Source organism: Hakea prostrata, chromosome 1 (genome assembly GCF_041222555.1).
Source record: "Hakea prostrata isolate BN-2017 chromosome 1, UWA_Hpros_2, whole genome shotgun sequence".
Classification (NCBI taxonomy): domain Eukaryota; kingdom Viridiplantae; phylum Streptophyta; class Magnoliopsida; order Proteales; family Proteaceae; genus Hakea; species Hakea prostrata.
Window position 1 is genome coordinate 29,430,245 of NC_142600.1, and position 22,140 is coordinate 29,452,384.

Consider the following 22,140-nt stretch of genomic DNA (forward strand, 5'->3'; position numbering starts at 1 on the left):
TTTACTTGTTTTGTCTTTATTAATATCATATTCTATCGATTGTTTAATCACAATTTCATTAGGATCTTAATGAACTAATAACAAAAGTGGCATGGGTTCGTTCATACTAAAATTGTACCGCACTAGATATCATGTTTAAATCGTTTTTCATACCAATTTAATACCTAAACCATACCGAACCATTTTTAGAGGATGATGAGGTGGTGATACTTGACGATAAAGAGATTTCTCAGAGTGATTGTTTTAGATACCTAGGTTCAATCATACGTAAAAGAGGTGATTTAGAGGATGAGGTTTCCCAAAGAATTAAAATAGGGTGGATGAAGTGGAGAGGTGCGTCCGGGGTCTTATGTGATCGGCGTATTCCGTTAAAGCTTATAGGAAAATTTTATACGACTGTGTTCGACCAGCTATGATATACGGTGCAGAGTGTTGGGCTGTTAAAAAGAATCATATAGATAAACTCAATGTAGCAGAAATAAGGATGCTAAGATGGATGAGTGGCAAAACTAGGCTGGATAAGATAAGAAATGATCATATTAGAGTTGGTCTGGGAGTTGCTCCTATAAGTGATAAGCTTCGAGAAAGTCGTTTGAGGTGGCACGGCCATGTTCAATGGAGATCTATAAATGCCCCTGTACGAAGAAGTGATATAATCCATATTGAAGGAACTAAAAGAGCTAGGGGTAGACCTAAGATAACCTTAGGAGAAGTGGTGAGAAAGGATATGTATAGCTTAAGCCTTGTATCTAGCATGGCCTCGAACAGAACTAATTGGAGGGCAAGAATCCATGTAGTTGACCCCATTTAGTTGGAACAAGGCTTATTGTTGTTGTTGTACCGAACCGTTTTTGTAAATACCGAAATCGTACCATAACGTGTAAATTTAGTACGATATGGTTCTAGTTTTTTATATTCAAAGTTGGTACCGTACCGATTGACACCATTAGATAAGCTCATCATTAATGCAAAAATGCATCTAAAAGCAAAGTTTTTTTTTCTTCTTTTTTCCGATTAACATCTAGAACAAATTTTGAGAATAGCTTGCAGTCTCTCCCTCAAAAAAATTCCAAATTTGGCACGCTCTTGTACTTCAAACACCTAACCAATCTTATACTTCTTTCTAGCAATATTTAATGGCTTCAAAAGCCTATATATGATCACTGAAGGGATAGGCTACATTGGAAAAAGGTTATCATTCACGGCATCAACCTTGAACTAGAGAGACCTTCTTGTTGAGAAGGTTTCGACTGGTTGAACTTAATGTTTTGAAGTACCTTTATATGTTAAATCACTCAAGTATCCCTTAGCTTAAACCCTATTTTTGGACTAAAAGTGGAGTCACGAGTTTCATGGCAGGTAGGATGTATATGTAAAAAAATTAAATTAAAAAAAGAATAAGGGCAAATTGGTCATAAAAGTGATAATTTATCCTTAAATTGACATTTTCTATAGTACAGGAGAAACAAATGCAAAGTCAAAATGACATAAACCAAACCTCAGGTGGTCCAAATGAAATTTGCCAAAAAAAAAAAAAAAAAAAGAATAAGTGCAAATTGGTCATAGAAACGATAATTTGTCCTTATATTGACTTTTTCTATTCTCCAGGGGAGGCATATGCAAAGTCTCAATTTTTTAGGACTTAAAAAATGACATAGACCAAACCTCAGGGGGTCCATATGAAAATTACCCCTTTTTTTTTCCTTTTCTTTTTTTCAACATCTAGAACAATTTTTGGGAATACAGTCTCTCCCTCTAAAAATTCAAAATTTGGCACGCTCTTGTACTTCGGACACCTAACCAATCTTATACTTCTTTCTAGCAATATTTAATGGCTTCAAAAGCCTATTTCGGACACCTGGAGGGATAGGCAACATTGGTAAAGGTTATCATTCACGGCATCAACCTTGAACTAGAGAGACCTTTTGCCGAGAAGGTTTCGACTGATTGAACTTAATGTTTTGAAGTGTTGTGGAGAATATATAGCCCGAGGGGTCCCCTCGGGAGTAAACACACCCCATTCGGGTGAAGTGTGTTATACCCTTGAGATGAATGGTGGAACCCCCACGGGAGACTCGAAGAGTCCCTCGGGGGGGGGGGACACACACCCACTCGGGCAGGTGCGCATTATCCCCTCGGGAGTCATGCTTGAGATGAGTTTGAAAAGTAAGAAGACCTTCAATACTAAGACCAAGAGTGACGTTGAGGACGACCAAGTCAAAAGGGTTAGTTAAAGATAACTACCCACCATATCCACTCCGAGACTTGGGGAAGTGGATAAGTGAATAACGGCCTATTAGGCCCACCAAAGAAGGGAATATGCTTCCTAAGATCTTTCGCCCACTCTTCAACTGAATAGGCGAAATTCAAGGAGATGCCGCCTCCAAATATCCTCTATATAAACCTTCATCCTACAAGGAGAAAGGTACGAGATTCATCTTACTTTTAGTCTCTACACCTTGAGAACCCTCTCAAGGTCTTCAATTGTTGCTTAGACTAATTTGGGCATCGGAGGCGATTCCCCAGCCAAGACTAGGCCGGCCCGTTCTTGTTTTCTTTGTGAGTGCAGGCATCTTACCTATTTGTATTCGGTTGGAGAAGTCTCCAAGAGGTTATCCAACTATCTGGCTCTCAAAGAAGGTCTAGACACAACATGAAGTATCCCTATATGATATGATAGTAGTCGATACATATCCATATTAGGTATAGCTGATATGATACATATTGATATGTCTCTCTTTTCTTTTACAAGATCATGTAATGGATTATAATAAAATGAACTGCCTAGTGCGATATAGTACTCAATATAAGACGATATATTTCTTAAAATCACATATCCAATTTGACACTTGATGCCATTACTTTAAACCTTAGAGTTACATTTACTTGCTTAGTTGCTTAGGAGAAATTATTAAAAAAAGAAACACAAAGGAAATTACTTGATTCATCATTTGTTTTAATGTCCTATAACTCTTATTAACATATTGTGGAGAATAATAGTCAATACTTCCATTGAAGGATAGATGAATCCATGAAAGTTGTGACAGCTACATTGTGGACTGTCCCATTAATCTTTACAAAAAAAGAAGAAAAAAAATGTGAGAAATCTTATATTTTTTATTTATTTAGTTAAGTTAAATTATAATCTTCATAAAACAGAAAATATCCAGAAAGATATTTATTATAGCATGCATCACCCTTAACTCAATTAATTTTTTCTTGGTAAATGAATTTTTTTTTGGGATCTGAGGTTCATTCGGGCCAACTTGCACACACCTTAACTATATCCTCAAGGGAGTTTTAATATAATTAATACAAGCAAAGGCTTCACACCTGGTCTCAAAGAGATTCAAACTCTGATCTCGTACATGGAAGCATTGATCCTTTGTCAACTAAGCCACCCCTTAGAGGTTTTGGCAAACAAATTTTCATTCCAAAGAATGGAAACAGATAAGGAGATGTACTTAATATCCACAACACACTTATAGGTGCAAGCCCTATGTCAATTTCAACTCTTCATTCATCTAAAGCCAACCATGTAGTTAATATTCCCACCGCACTAGGTGCAAGCCCTGTCAATTTCAACTCTTCAATCAGTTAAAGCAAACCATCTTTTCTTTCTTTCTTTTTATTTCTTTATTTCTTTATTTTTTTTGAATAAAAATAGATTTATATTAAACTCTCTAAGATCAATAATCTTGAGGCTGTGTTAGGAAAGTTTACAATAAAAGGGATTGCCACCAAACACAAATAAGAGAATTTGTGAGCTTCTCTTGCAAGACAATTAGCTAACCTGTTATTTACCCTATTGACGAAATAAAATAATTTACAACACTCAAAACCAATAACTGACTGGAGAATTTCATCTAATAAATTGCTACAAGTCCAACTATTGAACTGGACAGCTCGTTCAAGGCAAGAACAACAAATTTACAATCTGGAAAAAAATTCTTCACTCTAGTTTTCTATATGTTGTATGAAGTTTCACTGCATCTTTAATAGCCTCTAATTCCATCATAGTTGTTGATTGTTTTCTACTAATCATAGATTGTGCCACTACAAATTTGCCACGTATGTCCCAACCTATACAGCTTCACCTTTCTAATTTCGAGCTTGCAACCAATGAACCACAATAAAAACATTTGTTATAGAAACATCATCATAAATAGCTGTTTGATGAAGGTTCAGGCAAGCACCTGTGGTAGTTGTTGGTAAAAACTGGATATCGCCCAAAAGATTGGAAATAAATTACATGGATCTAAGAATAGATTGGTACTTGCCTTGAAATAAAGTGGCATTCTTACCCATTCAGATAATTCAACACAAAGAACTCCAAATGGAGCAGGCAAGCTCTATATCTCTAGGGCTTCTAAATTTCAATTCAATTCAATGAAGTTTTTTTGTGTGTGTGTGTGGTAGTTGAGGTTTATCGGGGTCAGCTTGCGCGCACCTTGATTACATTCTCATAGGGGAGACGCTGTCTGCAAGGATCGAACCCACGACTTTTGAGAAGTATGGATCTCCACCACTCTACCAATCCTGCAAGAGTCGAACTCACGACCTTTTCACTAAGAGGTGTTGGTTTCACCACTAGAACATTTTTTTTTTTTTTGCCAAAATAACAAAGTAGTGATAAAATTAAATGAAAGAGTTTAGGTCATAAGACTTATATAAACTAGAGAAATCCACAATAAACAAAGGTGGTAAACCCCACCGGGATCTGTCTAGAGATAACCTGCAAGCACCCTTAGCAAGGAAATCGCAAAGTCATTACCAAATCTAAGAATATAACTAAAAGAAACTCTAAGAAAAGAAAGAACAACGCTTCAAAATATCTACTACTAAACTGAGACACATCCAATCTAAAGATGAATGGAGACCCTAGAGAGCATTAATAATAGGTAAACAGTCCGAATGAATATGCAAATCAACCACTCTTAAGGACGAGCCCAGAATAATGTCATCTCTAATTGCTTCAAGTTCAACTAAGGTTGCTGAAGCACTATGACCACATCTGCTTTGAGCCGCAACAAAGCCATCATTATAATCCCACATGATGCACCCTCTACCTCCTTTGTATGAAATATTATCCCAAGATCTATCAACAAAAATTTAAAAGAGAGCAAGTTCTTCACTAGAACAGCTTTGCGTTAGCCTAAAAACTTACATCTATTCTCAATGAATATGTTTTCCGAGAGTTTGATGTCTGATTACAATGAATAAAATATGAAAAATAATTATCAAATCATCCATACAAAGCAAACATAAAGGAGATAATGTGATTTGTCTATCAAATAATTTTTTGCAAGAGGAAGCCGCTCTCCATGAGGATTTTTATCCGCTCCAATTCTGACATGGTACTGTTCCCTCCTGTTGACCGTTAGATCACGGACACGTGTTTTATTCTAATCTTATGGCTACCATTATTCTAAGTCTTAGCCACTTCATTCTCTCTCCTGTTTCGGGTGTTTGCGGTCTCCCTCTTCACCTCCGGCCACTCCGACTCACCACTTGCACCAATGCCTCCAATTTCATTTTACACTCTCCCTCTTCAACTCCGGCATCACTGAACTCCCCACCACCATCATCAAGTCAACCTTGCCTGCTTTAATCTTAACTTTCATGAGGGATCTGAGCCCCATAACATCGTCGCGATTGGAATCCACATACTCTTCAGGGTTTTCTCTTTTTCTTTGTCATCGTCTGTTCCGTATGTGCCTTTGGCAGATTGAACAGTGGGTTCGATGGCCAAGGCAGCAAGCCAGACTTAGTGAAGCGGTTGAAGAACAAAGCGGTGGCGGCTAAAGCAATGCATGTTGTTTTCAGAATAGAAGCGAGTGGAACACAAAAGCATGTCCTAGATCCAGAAGCCTCTTAACATATAAAATACTAGAGCTCACGACCAAATAAAAACCTAGATAAAAAGGAGAAATAATACACCAAAATCAGAGAATAACCCTTAGAGCACAAAAAGGAATAACTCTTATACTCAGAATTAGCAGATGGAGCAAAGGTGAGAAGTTGTTTTTCTTAAATCCATGGCTTCACCACAATGACAGCATCATAAATCTTTGGTATTAAATCTTGAGAAAAAGCATCCAAATCCAAACTGCTTGATAACTCCGCAGATTTCTCTTGTATTAAAGAAAGTCTTTAATCATCTCCATCATCCACCATGCAAGGTCCTTTTGAAAACAAAACTCAGAACACCACCACAGAAACCGGCCGTTCACCGCTGTTGTCTATCTGTCTTCAATGTCGCTAGAGGTGAAGAGGGAAACGGCAGACACCCGAAACAGGAGATAAAAAAAAGGTAAGGATGAAGTGGTTAAGAGTTAGAATAATGGTAGCTATAAGATTAGAATCCAACACGTGTCCACGATCTAACAGCCAACAGGAGAGAACAGCACTGTGTCAAAACTGGAGCGGATAAAAATCCCTCTCCATGAGAACCTCATTCAACGTTTAAGACGAAAAATCTCTTCTAACGGAAGAAAAAAAAATCTCATCAAAGAAAATCTTTTACATAAAATAAGTACTTATTGAAGAAAATAACCTCCGAAAGTCCGAATATAATTTGATTGTGACAGCTAGGAAATCATCGCTACGTGTCATTGTTGAGTTCGTGATTAGTACTGCTATGAGTGCTATCTACTAATAACTTTTTTTTGCATTTAACAACTGTGGGTCCCACCAAACTTAATGGATTCTACAGTTATGAGACTCATGAGTCATGACGGCAAAAGGGAGAGACTAGTTGGCACGATAATTATATTATATTATTACTCAAGAAAAAGATAATTATATTATATAAATTAATAAATAATTCAAGAAAACCTTAATTGAAATTAAAACTAATTTTTGAGTATGCTATCCACACACATTCTCTCATATATAGTATACGGATTCCTTCCTGCTCCATTTAATAAAATTTAAAACATTCCTCATACTTCCGGAATATTCTGTTTTGTAATTTATATATGATCTAAGCATAAATAAATTAAGGCATAAATGTAGCTGAACAGCTATGAAATAAATTTTACTATTAAATTTATAGTTAAATTTGACGATACATGTTTCAGATTTAATCTTACCAATTTTAATGGTAAAATTTCTATGAGCATTAAGTCAAATAATTTATTGTTCAACTACCACTTTTTCATTAATTAAATAGAAAAAAATATATATTATCATGTTGGGAATTTTTTATTATTTTTTTTTGGTTTGTCAACCTCGGTTTCCAAGGCTTTTGCCTCGACTAATCCGATGTTCGACCCGGGTCGCACACCTGGCTGTGGTGGGTGAGTCTCCCAATGTGGATTTTTTGCATCCAAAAGATTTTAATATCGGAACCTTGCTTAAGCGGACCAAGCTGCTTACCACTTGGACCAACCCCTGTTGGTTACTTATGTTGGGATTTTGTTTAGCTTGAGTTTAACTTTAATACCCTAAAATGATTTTCTTGCCCTTTTCATCTCATCTTCTCCATTAGCCAACAATTACTTCTAGGAAAAATGAAAGGTAAGGGTTATATAACTATTAACATACTAAAATTTTTTTTTAATTATTAACTTCTAATCTTTACCGTATAAAAGTGGAAAATGTTTCTTTCAAATGTTTGAAATACCTGGAATCAAACAAAGAGACCAATGGAAAAATTCTTAACTTATATAAGATCAATAATTGATATAGTTAAGCCTTGTTTGACATATTTGATAGAATGAGAAATATAATTTTTGAGTTTGATTGTGGGGAATTATATAGATGTTTGGCTAGTTTTTCTTGCATGATTTACTAGGATTTAAAGTTCTCTAATGTTCCCAAGCTCTTATCTCTTTGATTATTTAATAGAATTTTATAATTTATTATAAAAATGACTTGAAATTTTATTTCTTCATCGTAGGCTAAGGGTAACGAAAACTTGGTCTAACAGACCACTTTCATATGTACAGAGAGTGACTCTCTAACAACATGAATTCATGAAAATGTATTCTTTTTCTTCGCCAATTTCTCTAAAATCTTTATTAATATTTTTTATCAAAAAATCTATATTATAATATTAAACGTCGTGATCTATAATATTATCTTTTCATTGTAGAGGAAAGGGGGGGGGGGGAGGTTTGAAATTTGTCTTTACCAAAAAAAAGGGAAATCGTCTAGTAGACCAACTCCCCATATGTGGAGAGTAATAATTTTTTCTATTAGCATGGTTCGATAAAAATGTGTTCTTTTGCTTCCACAAGTGCCTTTTGAAGGATTCTTTTCAGTTACAACTCAAGGACAGTTTTGAAGTCACAGTTAAAATTGTATAGATGAAAACTATGAAATATAAGAAGAATTTCAAAACAAGAATTTCATGACCGACTCATACCATATAATAATTAAAATGATTCTAATATAAGAACTTGATTAACCTTACAGAGTTACAGTTGGTTTAGTTGAGAATACCTTATCGAGAATATAGTTGAGAGTAAGCATAAGCTAAGACTTGTCGACATGAAAATATTTCATTGATATTTTGATTTGTGGTAAGGTGGCATGTTAATTACGCGTAATTAGGGAGTGACCGAGTGAGGTAGATAACCCTAATTTTTTTCTCAAAGTCAAACTTAACCAAAAAAAAAAAAAAAAAAAATGAAGTCCGTGATATGCACTCCTATGAATCTCTCCCCCCTTTTATGTTAATAAATAAAAGCATTCCCAGGTCTTCGTTCCAGCACTATGTTTACGTGAAAAAGATAATAATAAAATCCCTTGATTATCTATCCGTTTCAGATTTTTTTGGTAAAATCTATCGATTCATAAAACAGAAGGATGGATTTATCCATGAATTTTTTTGGGTATAGAATTCAAGGATGTTAGATGGAGACATAGTATCATCTAACCATACAGTACATACCAAGGGAGGAAACTTTGTAGATATTTATTTATAAACCCAAAAGGAGGAGGAAAACGATAAGAACGGTCAGTCAGATGGGTTCTTCTCAATCGGTTCCAGAACAGTCCATCCACGAATTCACAGTCAAGGTATACTCTGACTCTGATTATCAATGCTTCTGTGCAAATCAATCTGGTTTAGGGAAGAACACCGATTGAGAGTTTTGTTTTTCCTTCACATTTTTGGGCACAGGATAGCAGAGGCAAGGACGTTGATCTTAGCATTTACAAAGGGAAAGTTCTCCTTGTTGTCAATGTTGCTTCCAAATGGTATGTTTTTTTTTCCACTTCTTATTCTCAATTCCATTTTCAATTCATTTACTTCTTTTCTCTTTCCGTTTTTGTACTTTTTTTATATGTTTATATGGTGATACTCCCCTTGCTTTCTCAATTATGGGTTGAAACTAGGATATAAACCTTCTTAGTTGCTAACTCTTTCATTCGTGGTGCAGTGGGTTTACGGAAGTGAATTACACACAGTTGACAGAGGTTTATAATAGATACAAGGATAAAGGTGATTTTTTTTGGGATCTTCCTCCTCTGTTCCAGTTATTTTCTTCTTAATATCTGGAAAATTAAGGTGATCCTTGAATTGCATTTTCTCTTTGATTTTTCCCCAAACAGAAATTCTATTTGTGATGCACCAACGAAAATCTTCCTCCCGTAGTTTCTGCTATTAGAAATTGGAACACAACCTCAAGGTCATGCCCTTGATGAAAAGGGTGTACCCAGTCCACCAGTGCAGGGTCATAGTGTATGCATCCTTACCCGTCTTTGCACAAGGTGTTTCACGACTTGAATGCAACTACTTGGTCAAAATGGAGCAACCCACCAAAGCGTGCTTTTAAGACTGGCAACCCTAGTGCTCGATAATTTCCAAAAATTGAAACGCTTTCTGGCTGGCATCAAAAGCTTTGCCTATGTAAAATCCAATTTTTATAGAGTGGCGTGGATGAATTAATGCAATCATGAATCTCTGTATTCAAAGTTTTAATTTGGTTGCATCTTTGAAATTTTGAATATATCTTTTAGGTAGTGGGTTGTTTCATTAAGTTGTCCATAGAATAGATAACCCTTTTATAAGCTATTATTTCTCTATGAAGTTGAAGGGTAATTATTCTGGTTGGATTTCAGGTTTGGAGATAGTGGCATTTCCATGCAATCAATTCTTGAATCAAGAGCCTGGGTCAAGCATTGATGCAGAGGCATTTGCTTGCACAAGATACAAGGCTGAGTATCCAGTTTTCCAAAAGGTACAGTCAGCTGTATGAAATGGATTTGACCACCGGTGATCTTTTAATTATAATTGAGTTCATTCTGAGTAAACGGTGTAGTCAACAGAGTAGAATGAATGAATTTATCTCAGTTGCATTCAAAAAATTGATTGTTGAATTTCTTATTGCACTCTGTTTGAGAGCTTAATTGCTTTCTTTAATGGGAAAATTGATTGTTGAATTTCTCATTGCACTCTGTTTGAGAGCTTGATTGCTTTCTTTAATGTACTCTGTCTTGCTTCTGAACTTTTCTATTGGTGTTGCATCACAAAAGAGAGCTGTGGCATCAGATATGTTGCTGAAGATCTCATTAGCTATTATGTGATAACTCATAACTGTGAATCTATTAGCTGTTAGATTGATTATATACTTTTGCAATTGATTATCCTGTTTACTTTTGCCAAGGATGTAAAGGAAGCTTACAGGATAAAGTTTAAAGTCCATTTAAAATAGTACATCAACAGGAAAACAGAGTCATAAAAAAAGAAGTTAAAACTTATTGAAGAGAAGAAGCCCTAGGACTGGGTATGTATATTGTTCTACCAGGTTCAGTCAGTTCCTAGTTCTAACTCTACTAGAGAATGAGATTTTTGTAGATGATTCAAGAGTTATAGTATCCCAAGCAATTAGGTGAATATTTCTCAGTGAGAAGTCCCATGCTGTCAATACCTTCGATAATTGCAAATATAATCAATGTGCATGCTGCCAATATCTTCGATAAAGGTTAAAGTTTCCATCTCATTAGTGGCGCAGTATCGATTAGGGAGTCCCAATAAGGCAGCACATTTCCTTGATCTTCAATGGGATCAGCCTCAAAACCAGAATTTTGATGGCTGGATCAAGAGTCCCTAAATTGTTAGGAGTTTGAATCCTTGTAGGACTCCTATGGTTAGTGGATTTAGAGGAATTGGATGGAGCTGTAATTTGAGGGGTATGTAGACCTAATATGGGGGAAGGGTTTCTCCAAGCTTGAGCCAATAATGATTTGGCATAGATCTGACTTGGAACTATGGTGTTTAAGGGAGTCCATAAATTAAAGAAAAAAATTACAGAATAAAGGAAATATGGAAGGCTGAAAGGGGTTGAGAGAAGGCCTCGAAGGGGTTAGGAATCAAACTGAAAATAAAAAGGGCGGAAGATGGAAATGAACAGCTGCTGGGCTGCCAGTTTACTTGGAAAAAGAGCGCTGTAGTGGATTGATATGGAAGGTGACAGAACCAGGCAGACTGCAATCACAGCTGAGAGCTTCTTCAATTGGAAAACTTGGGAATTCTATCACTCGAGCACCTGGAGGTTCCTTGCCACTGCTGAAGCAATCTCTCACTCTCTCTTAAGCAAACACACATACGCTGTAATAGTCGATATTATTAATCTGAAATCTAAAGATCTATAACATGTATAGGGGGTTATTTATGGCCTTGCAATTGAATTCTTTGTTGTATACAATTAGAAAACTGAATTGAAGTGTAACTCTTATAATAAGTATTAGCCTACCAAGGACCATTTAATTCAAGTGTACCAGGTCCCTGATAAGGATTAACTGATTAATGTGTATCAAGTATTGGATAATGTCTATTTAGTTATTGTGCATTACATTTAATAGACCTGACCTAATTATTACTGACTCAAACACAAAACAAAAAGCCCAAGTGGGTCTTATTACAAAATTCCCACTGGGCATTTCGAGTGGATTCGTTATCTTCTTCTTGGTCTTGGTCCTCCATTTGGGATGGGTCTTGCCATCTTGGGACCTACATCAGTCAGTAATCTACTCCATGACACCTCCATGACATCTGTAGGGCCAGAAATATTAAACATCATCATTTGTGTGCGTGTGGAAAGCTCTTTGAAGTTCTTTTATTTGTCACCACCCATAGAAACTGAGCTTTATTGAATAGGATTTTCTTCGGGGTGGGGTTGGGGGTGTACTATGTGGGATGTGACCTCTTCTCTCTCTCTCTCTCTCTCTCTCTCTCTCTCTCTCTCTCTCTCTCTCTCTCTCTCTCTCTCTCTATATATATATATATATATATATATATATATATATATATATATATATATATATATATATATATATATATATATTGTCAACTGGAGAACATGATGTTGTTGCTCTTTGGATATGAGAGCTTGGTAGCCTCCAAAATGTGTAAGATAGTCCTAGGTCACCCTGTTCTGCTTCCCTCAAATTCCTACATACTCATTACTGTGGGATGGATCTTCAAAGAAGCTTTTCTCTCTTGCCAGTGGGACAAGATGCCTAGTTCATTGGTGGGGAGCTAGCATGCATGCAGAAATTCCCAAACAATTCCAGAGAGGAGAAAGAATATGCCACATCGCTCTTGCAAAATCACAGAAGATGGAAAGGTTCACAATTACTTGACCAGCAAAGAACTAACAAATATATGTGAAGTGATAGGGCTCTCTTTGTCTCATCCTTTTGTGGCAAATTTCTTACACCCAAGCTATATTTTGAAGGTAGAAGGTTTCGTAGACAGCCTCTCATCCCATAAGTGGTTCAGACTTAGTTGTGCACCATGCACTGCCATGTGTGGAAACTCTCCTATTTTGAATTTATTGTTTACATAAATTCATATGGTATTAGTTTGAAGAAATGGGGTTTGGTCATAACCGGATTTAGTGCTCATGGGAAATGCTTCTAACCTTAATCAAAAGAACCAGGGTAGGGCTACATAGGCCTGCTTGTTTGGTAAGGTTTACCTTGAAATGAAATTCTGGTTTTAAGGTTTAAGAAATTAAGGGTTTGCTGAAGATTGGGGGTATCTTATTATATAGCGTTTTGAGGGGGTGGCTAAGGTTGAAGGTGATGGATGGGTCAGGGAGGGTAATCTTATAAGGAATTAGGGTTTGGATGAAAGTTTTAGAAGTTATGAGTAAAAGAGGGTTCGGGTTTCTAGGGGGGTTAAGTGAAGAAAATGAAGTTCAGGATTTCCTAGGGTTTTGAGGAAGGGAAAAGGCTGTAATTGGGATTGAAGGGGTAAGGGGAAGGGACGGGTACTGGATTCCTAACAGGCATGGGAATTAGATGAGGGATTGAAGGAATAGTGGTTTGGGAGGTACGGAGATGCTGCTGCAGGGATTGGGAAAAGGGTAGGGTGGTTTGCGATATGTAGGGGCAGGGTTTAATGAATTAGGGTTCTGGGGGTTTGTGGGAAAAGGGGGGGGGGGAAGGTGGCGAGGGTTGCTGCAGGCAGGGGGGAAGGGAAAAGAGGGGCTGTAAAGAGAAGGAAGAAGAAGAAAGGTAGGGGCTGGGTGGGGTTTGATTGTACTTACTTGAAGGGAGAATGCGGCTTGAAGAACTTGAAAACTTGCAGAAAATACTATAGCAGTCACAAGTTCCCCCTCCTTAGGGAAACCCGCTGCTCCCAACTTTCACCTTCAAATCTCAAAATTTTCGTTAATCAAGTCTGTCCCTGTTTACAAGCTGAAGGCTTTATTTATAACATTACATGAATGAACTCACACTAGGACTCCACCTTAGGTGGTGATTCAAACTAGGACTCTGATTGGAGTAAAGACTCATTCTAAGAAGGACTGTGTCATAATTCATTCTAGAATAATCCAAATTACAGAACAAGAGTCGATCTAGACTCCTTGTAGAAATTGGACCGCAACTAAGAGAATCCCTCTCTAATTGGGACCCCTAATCTAACTGGACTCTCAATAACTTGACCAAAACAAATCCAAACTTCAAAACAAAAGTAGGGTTGGAGTCCTACTAACTTACTGGATCTAACAAATCCTAATTTGACTCAGCTAGAACAATACAAAATTACCAAAATACCCTGGTTTTCATGTAGGACAGTAGGGTGTTGGGCTGTCACTCTAGGCCCTGTTTCAGCCCTTAGTGTGGCCCTGAATCTGGTTCACATCGGATTTCATACACCCTAAAGTTCATAGGACAAAAAGAGAATTTTCTTTTCTTTTTTGAGTTGCTCATGTAGCTGTCTCCTCTGCTTTATCGGTCTGGTTCTCTTTTTCTTTCTTTCAGTAGGGTGTTGGGTTATCACTCTAGGTCCTGTTTTGGTCCTCAGTGTGGCCCTGAATCTGGGTCACATCAGACTTCATACACCCTAAAGTTCATAGGACAAAAAGAGAATTTTCTTTTTCATTTTTGAGGTACTTTAAAAGGGTTTTGAGTTGCTCATGTAGCTGTCTCCTCTGCTTCACCAGTCTGGTTCTCTTCCCTATCTTTCAGAGTCTTCTCAAAGGAAAGGTTTTCTTCTCTTCACTACTGATTTTTTTTTTTTTGAAAGGATCCATGTAGTCAACTACTTCAACCATTTCTAAATACCCCATACCAATAGCATCTTCAGATATATGAGAGGTTGATCATTTATGTATGATTCCTCATCCACCCAACTTTTTGCAGGATTAGTTTGATTGGGTTTCCTTGAGAGTTTGGTCTAGAACTGTCCATATCTGGTTCATCGTTTGGGACCATATCACATCCTAGATCTGATGAAATAGAATGGATTGAGATGTTATATTGTAAATACGAAATCTTGAATTATTCAAACCATTTCTCTATTTTCAGATCTCCTGGAAGGATGAAATGAAATATCTTGTTCTTTTTGCAACAATATCTGATCTTTGGCGGACCTCTCAACAGGATTTGAACCCAGATGGAGTACTAATCATCTTTAGAGAACAACGAATAAGCTAATCTTGCAGGATTCCTAAGAAATTCTTATAGAAAAGAACGCCAAAGGCATAAGGGATATAAGCCTGAAAATTCCTGCAAGATCCAATGGCTGGATATACAAATACAAAGCTTTCTAGCAACACTACGATTTTGTTAAATCCTGAAAGAAACTCTTAAAACACATGAAATAAAAGTAAGCATTCCTTAGAAGGTCCTTGGCCCATGTAGACAGCAGCTTTCTTGGTCCTCTTGCAAAGGTCCTCAGTACACATTAGCTCTCCATGGCTCGAAATTGTCAGACTTCAACAAACGGTTTGTGCTCATATTAAGTGGATTGAGCCATTTGAAATCATCAAAGTAGATCCAAATGCTACTCTTGTCTTGAAGTCCTTTCCATTTGATGAAGAAATTATGATAACTAGTTCCATTGTCAAGTCAGCTCGTGTCATCCGAGATCTCTTCTATTTTATCAGCAGTAGGCAGCTGGGCACCCTCAACATATGTGATGCCCCGCATATAGCTATAGAACAACCATGTCAAAAATATTGGTTATAACCATATTATCAGGCAACTGATTTGGATAGACATTTGGTTCTACTCGTTTCAGTACCTTGGAATGGTCCTTCCTAGTGTGGGTTCAGTATTAGCACCAGGTTGAAACCTATTGGGATTTCTCCCAGTTTGAAGTTTGAACTCCGTGTATCGTCAATTACAATTAGCTATAGCCTTATATACTTCATTAGTGTTTTTTTTGTGTGTGTGTGTTTGGGGGGAGGGGGGGGGGAAGATTATCTACTTCATTAGCTGAAGCTACCCATTGTCAGACTTCTGTATGGAACTCAGTAATATAGCATAATAACTCATTAGCTTGAAGGTTGATTCAAGCTTGGGTTAAAAGTAGAACAAGATCAATTGGAGTACTTGTGTCTTGTTCACTGAACTAGTGATGCAGATCCAGCACCTCAGAGGCCTTCATTTGTCAGAAAATAACCTGCGGTTTCTGTGTATGGTTGGGCCTTTATTGGATGGGTATCCCTTGTGTCAGCCAACTTCATGGATCTAAAACATGGGTGCATGACTTGAGTACTAAGAATCCCCATAATTAGTTTTACCTAAGTCATTTTTTATGCTTTTAATTGAAGGTGGTTCCAACTATTTTAATTTCTGGTCCAATTTAAATTAAGGGTAGATAGATCTTTTAAATTCTAATTAGGTACTAGGATTATTTTCCTATACAAGTTCAAGTGCCCAAGTTCTATTTCAGTTAGAAGTCCTGGTTCTATGTTGTGCTTTAAGTCATAGTTTCAGTTGGTATCCTGCTCCACGGAGGACTTCAAATTTAAAGCCATATGTAGGCTGCCCCATTGTTTGGGAACAATACAGATTGAACATTGAGTATTTGCTTCATTATATTCTCTTTGAGAATTAAAATTGGTTGGGCTGGTTCTTTGGTGAGTGTTTGAATCCAAGACCCTGTAATCAGCTCAAGTACAGAGAAAAGGGAATCAGTTTGAGAAGAATAGAGGGAGGAAGAAGAGAGTCATAAGGAGAGAAGAGAGGCCCTGCGATGGAGAGTTGATTCTCCTCTCATCGCAGGCAACTCCTTTTATTGAAATGAAAAACAGAGAGAAAGACAAGTCTGATCTTACTAAGTGACAGCAGAAATACAATAACTTGTAATGAATAAAACCTAAACTAATAACTAAACTGCAAGGACAGAATTACCCTCACATTTGGCGATAGAACCAGAGGTCCTGAATATTGTAGGACTTCAACACTTCTCCTCAAACTGGACCATACAAGTCTCTATGCTGTTTGGTTCAATTAATATGGAAACTAGGATCAATAGACCCTTGTAAACATGTCCACCAACTGACGAGAAGAGTACAGAAAGGGAGTCACTATCAGCTTTTTCATCATTGCATCTTTGACAAAGTGACAATCCACCTTTATATGTTTGATACGCTCGTGGAAAACTGGATTACTAGGAATGTAGGTAGCAGCTTGGTTGTCACAATACATCTTCATTGGGGAATTTATAGGAGACCCTAGTTCTAGAAGTAATGATCTAATCCATCTTAGTTCAGTGGTAGTATGGGCCATGGCTCTCTACTCAACTTCAGCACTTGACTTGGGAAACAGTAGTCTGTTTTACTCCACCAAGTGATCAAGTCTCCCCCCAAAAAAATGCAATATCTTGTACTACATCGTCGTCACTGGCCAATCCTGCCCAATCTACATCAGAAGAAGCTACTAGATCCATATGCCTATTGGGACAACAAGTTAGTCCCTTGCCTATAGCACCCTTGAGATATCAAAGAACACAAACTGCAGCATCCCAATGAGCCTTTTTAGGAGACTGCATAAACCGACTTAGAACACCAATGGTAAAGGTGATATTTGGTCTTGTAACAGTAAGGTAGTTCAAATTCTCAATCAAACTCCTGTAGCGATGAACATCATCAATCAAATCACCATCATCAATCCCAAATTTTTTATGGGGATCTATGGAATATCAATTGATTTTGCACTAAGCATTCCCTGTGTTACTTAGAAGATTCAGAACATACTTCCATTGAGATAGACTAATTCCTTTCTTGCTGCGAACCACCTCTATCCTAAGAAAATAGTGAAGATCCCTCAGGTCTTTGGTTTGGGAGTGAGTGTGTAATTTGGCTTTCATTGCTTTATTGCCAGCCCTGTGATAAGAACTCGTGAATCTAATTCCCTCGCCACCGCCAACAGCCTTAGATGACTTGAGTTTGTTGTCGTCAGTTGTTGATTGAGGGTGTTTGAGCACTGGGTCTCTGCCTCCTTCAGTTGCACCAGATGTGTTGAGAAAATGGAGGTAAAAGAAAGGGGAATAGTAACTTCCCCAAAATGCCCTTCGTCATATTACATTTCATGGGGGTTGTAAGCTTTCTGGGCTCCATTTGGGCTGGGTCTAATAATCCCTTTAGAGCCCAGTTATGGGCCTCTCTTTCATGGGCTAGATCTCGCATTTATAGTGGTTGGGCTTTAATTGGGCCCAGTAAGGTCCATTCCCTTTTAATACTTTGGACCAAATACACCGATTGGCCTAGAGTCAAGGATTTAATGAACTGATCAACAACTGGACCTGAGCCACCAGCTTATGCCAAACCCATTCTTGGACTGCTTCTTCCCCAACAAGACGCACAACAAGAACCCTAATGTTCTCATCTTATGCCGCCGATTGCAACACCCTTCTCCTTTCTTAGTCAAGGGCCAAGAGACACCGGAAAATCAAGTGATTTCTGCTCCAAGATGTCCATAGCTATCGCCATCACCCATGGTGGTTTCACTGGCGTTCTTGCCGCCCAACCATCGTTCTCTTTGGGCCGAAGATGACTCCGCCACTCCTTGCTCATGTCTTCCTCCTCTTCTTCCTCTATATTGCACCTCTCCTCATCATTTTGTTCAAGGACTCTTCCTCTAGTCTCTTCAACCACTGGAGCAAAATTAACGAACTGAAGAGCAATTCCTGCACTCAGATCTAGATTCACCAATATGATCCCTCTGCCGCCCTGTACTTTCTTCGTCTCTTTGCTGACCACTGTTTCAACTTTGCTTTTGGAACCCCCTTTTGCCTCTAGCTTATCCCCTCGTTGTTCAAACCACGTTCAGACATGTTGCTTGCCCATCACCAAAATCAGTTTGCAGGGTTTCTTTGAAATTCGCCCAATCAAACACTGGTCAGCTATTCTGTTAGACCCACTCCAAGGCTTTTTCATCCAAATGTTGAATAGCCACACCCAATCAATAATTGTACTCAACCTCATGCTGCCAACAGAAAATTATAATCTTTATAAACCATGCATTCACATTCTCTTTACTGGAAAACATAGATATTTGGTCTCCATCATCCTTCCCTTGGATTGAAATGCGCTCTGATACCGGTTGATAAGAACTGGTGAATCTAATCGGAAAACTAATCATATTTTAACTATTGGAATGAAGAAATGAGAATAATAAGCAAGGATAAACCTGGTTACAATGGTGCCAGTCATCCCTGCAGCACACTGTTGCCAGAAAATTCACACAAAATATTCCCATTTTCTCCTCTATTTATAATCCCCTATCCAACACTAACCCTCTCTCTCTCTCTTCTCCACATAGCCTGATCCTAGGGACCTAACACCCTGTCGGCCTGTCATTTCCAGAAATAATTATGTTATTCGCGACTCCACGTACACAACCTTGATAACCACTTTATCCCCTTGATGATGGACAAAAATCAAGTGATCAGAATAACACTGGTGAAATGAGTAGTGACTGTAGTACTAAATTTCTCAAACTATTCCTTTGGAGATTGTTTGAACCATATATAGCTTTACGTAGTTTGCATACCCGGTGTTGATTCTCCCCTTGAGCAATATACCCTGGAAGTTGCTCCATGTAGACCTTATCATGAAGGTCACTAAAAGAAATAGTGTACATCTTGAACGTCAGTAATATTGTTTCTTTTGCTCCCTTGGTCTATCCTTAATGTTGCAATTTGTAGAATAGCTAATGGGACTGTGGGACAGACATGGACCTTCATTTTGGGCCTAACCACAGAAATTGTAGCTTTTTGTGGCTTATTAATTGTATTTTTACTTTTTTTTTTTTTTTTTAAATTTTAAATCTCACTTTTTTAACTGAGAACAGAAGAAGCTGCTTAATAGAAATTTAATGTTGCTCATACTCTTCCTTTGGGTTGACATCAGATTGAGACCTTGTATTTAACAGGCAAATCACCATATTAGTAGCGGGAGTGCATGCTAATGCTACTCTTCTTTTAAATCACTACAAGATAGAATATCTTACTGTTCTCCCAAAAAATATATATATATTTTTAATTATAATTTACAGCAGTATATTTAAGGTCAAGTTAGAAGATGCAGGGCATCCCAGCATTGTCATTTACAATTGCACTAGCAATTTCAGCATTAGGGGATTAAGAACCCTGTTCTGCAGTGGACGAAGTGCGTCCAAGCTTGGCTACAAGGTCTGCTACACTTCCACTTCCCTTGTGATGGATAATCAGCATGCGTTCTTGATTAAGCAGAACATAAAATTTCCTGTACATAAAATTTTGTGCTTCCAAATCTCAACTCTTTTTGCTTCACAGCTTTAACCATTGGTTTGCACTCTAGTTCCACTATCAGTCTTAAATCCAGTTATGTAAGCCACATGCAAACCTTCTCATGAAGTCCACCCGACTCTTGCCAAATGATAAATTTGACATGTTCAGCAAAAGAATGAAAAAGCAATCACACTTTCAGAATGACAATCTGAAATCTGAAATTTCAAAAGAAAAAGCACCATAACTTAGGAGGAGATTTCTTCGTCTAATCTTTTCGATTGGCCTCATGCTATTGGAAGTATCAGTGGAGATACAGACGGAGACTCTGCCAATAGTGGAAGTTGAAGTGAATCATTTTGGCCCTACTCTGTTGCTAAGATCAATAATGCTTGTGAGTTCCTAATGATACTGTCAATTCCAGCAACCCTTGCGTTGAAGCAGCAGATGCACCTCTCTTTAAGTCTTGTCAAGTGACATTACCCTGATTCTTGTCAGAGGTTTCGTAACAACAGAGAGGCAGATAAATTTTTTTTGGGGGGGGGGGGGGCTGAATGAGGCAGATGAAATTCTGTTGCACTAGAAGTATTTTTATATTCTTATTCCTCAACCAAAATTGGAATGTGTGCCTCGAGTTCAGTTGATTTTTCCAGGTTCTGCAAATGCAAAGGTAAACCTGGTTTTGCTGTACTGTTATATTTGTTAACACACCATGCTTGTTACTGTTCATGCTAACTCTCTGGATTAAATTATCATTAATGTCATGTGTCAAATTTAGAAGGTTCAAAAATTTAGAAATTTCATATGGATGTGAAAATTGAACTCGCAGCTCTCTCTTTCTTCTGTTAGGTTCGTGTTAATGGTCCACAAACGGCTCCAGTCTACAAATTCCTGAAGGGCAGTATCCCTGCAGGTATATTTGGGTCAAGGATCAAATGGAACTTCACCAAGTTTCTTGTTGATAAAGAGGGTCATGTGATCAAACGATATGCACCTACAACTGCTCCATTGTCCATTGAGGTAGGGCTACTTTCTCATTACATTTGCTTGTGTATGATTATAAGTTTGCTTTTTCTTCCCATCTTATCTTCACTTTGGTCCTATGATGCAGAATGACATCCAGAAAGCACTGGGCTCGGAATGAAACTTAATATTTAAGTTGGTTTGAATTTACCAGTTTTAGAATGTTTGATAGAGTTATCCTGTATTAAATGGTTTGTTTCCATGATGAGTGGTAGTAACCTTTGATAGAGTTATCCTGTATTAAATGGTTTGTTTCCATGATCAGTGGTACTCTGCTCCTACAGATGCCTCAAGCGTGCTTTTGTTCCTTATGGATGCTTTAGGGATTTGTCCACTTGTTAAAGGTTTTAGATCATGCTAGTTGATTTAATGGTTACTTAATTTGTATCTCTTTCTGTGTTCAATTTTTGTACTTGCATATAAAGCTCCCATACTTGAAGAATGTAATGGTTGTAGCAAAGGTGTAGCAACAGAGAGCAAGGGACTATTTTGTTGTTTATATAGGGAAAATCCTGGAGTTTCTACTATCATTGAGAATCGAGAGATGTACAAGCATGCGATGGGATCGCAATGCCTCCCTCCCTCTCTACTCTAGTTCCACCACAACTGATAAAGCATTGAAACAAAAAAGACACCCAAAAGTTAGGATTCTGCAGTTCTTTAGTCATCTCATGAATTACTGAAAAAGGGAAGAACCAAAAAAGAACATTATCTGCCTCAAAGTTTCCAAGAGTAAGCTGGTGTTGGACATTCTATTGGCATTCATGGTGAAGTTCTTTACTGGTAAAAGTTTGTCAAGTATAACTAAAGATTACCTAGGATTCTACAGGAAATTGCTACAACTGGGATCCTTCATAGAAAGGTGCTGGAGAAATGTTATTGGAAGGTGGATGATAGAACATAAGGTTACCAGGTAGGGCTCAGTTCTCATTCACCAAAGGGGAACGAAAAAACACTCGCATTCAAAATTTTAATGGTCAATAAATAATCCAGAATTTCCAATTCCTTAACTATCAGAGCATGAAATAGAAGAATCTTCTATGTACAGATAAATCTAATAACCAAATAGCAAAGGATGAGCCTTTTCCTCACTTCTCCTATCCCACTTATCTTTCTCAAAAATAAAACGTCATTCATCACGAGATCTAATTAATTCT

At 37.6% G+C, this 22,140-nt stretch overlaps 1 protein-coding gene across 1 annotated transcript; it reads left to right on the forward strand.

Annotated features, from left to right (window-relative positions):
* The first annotated feature begins 8,722 nt into the window (after positions 1-8,722).
* LOC149028674 (putative glutathione peroxidase 5) lies at positions 8,723-22,138 on the forward strand. Its single transcript, XM_089138664.1, has 6 exons — positions 8,723-9,027; positions 9,131-9,207; positions 9,390-9,451; positions 10,072-10,190; positions 20,810-20,980; positions 21,072-22,138. The coding sequence occupies exons 1-6, from the start codon at positions 8,974-8,976 to the stop codon at positions 21,102-21,104; spliced, it is 516 nt and encodes a 171-aa protein (XP_088994790.1). The 5' UTR covers positions 8,723-8,973; the 3' UTR covers positions 21,105-22,138.
* The last annotated feature ends 2 nt before the right edge of the window (positions 22,139-22,140 follow it).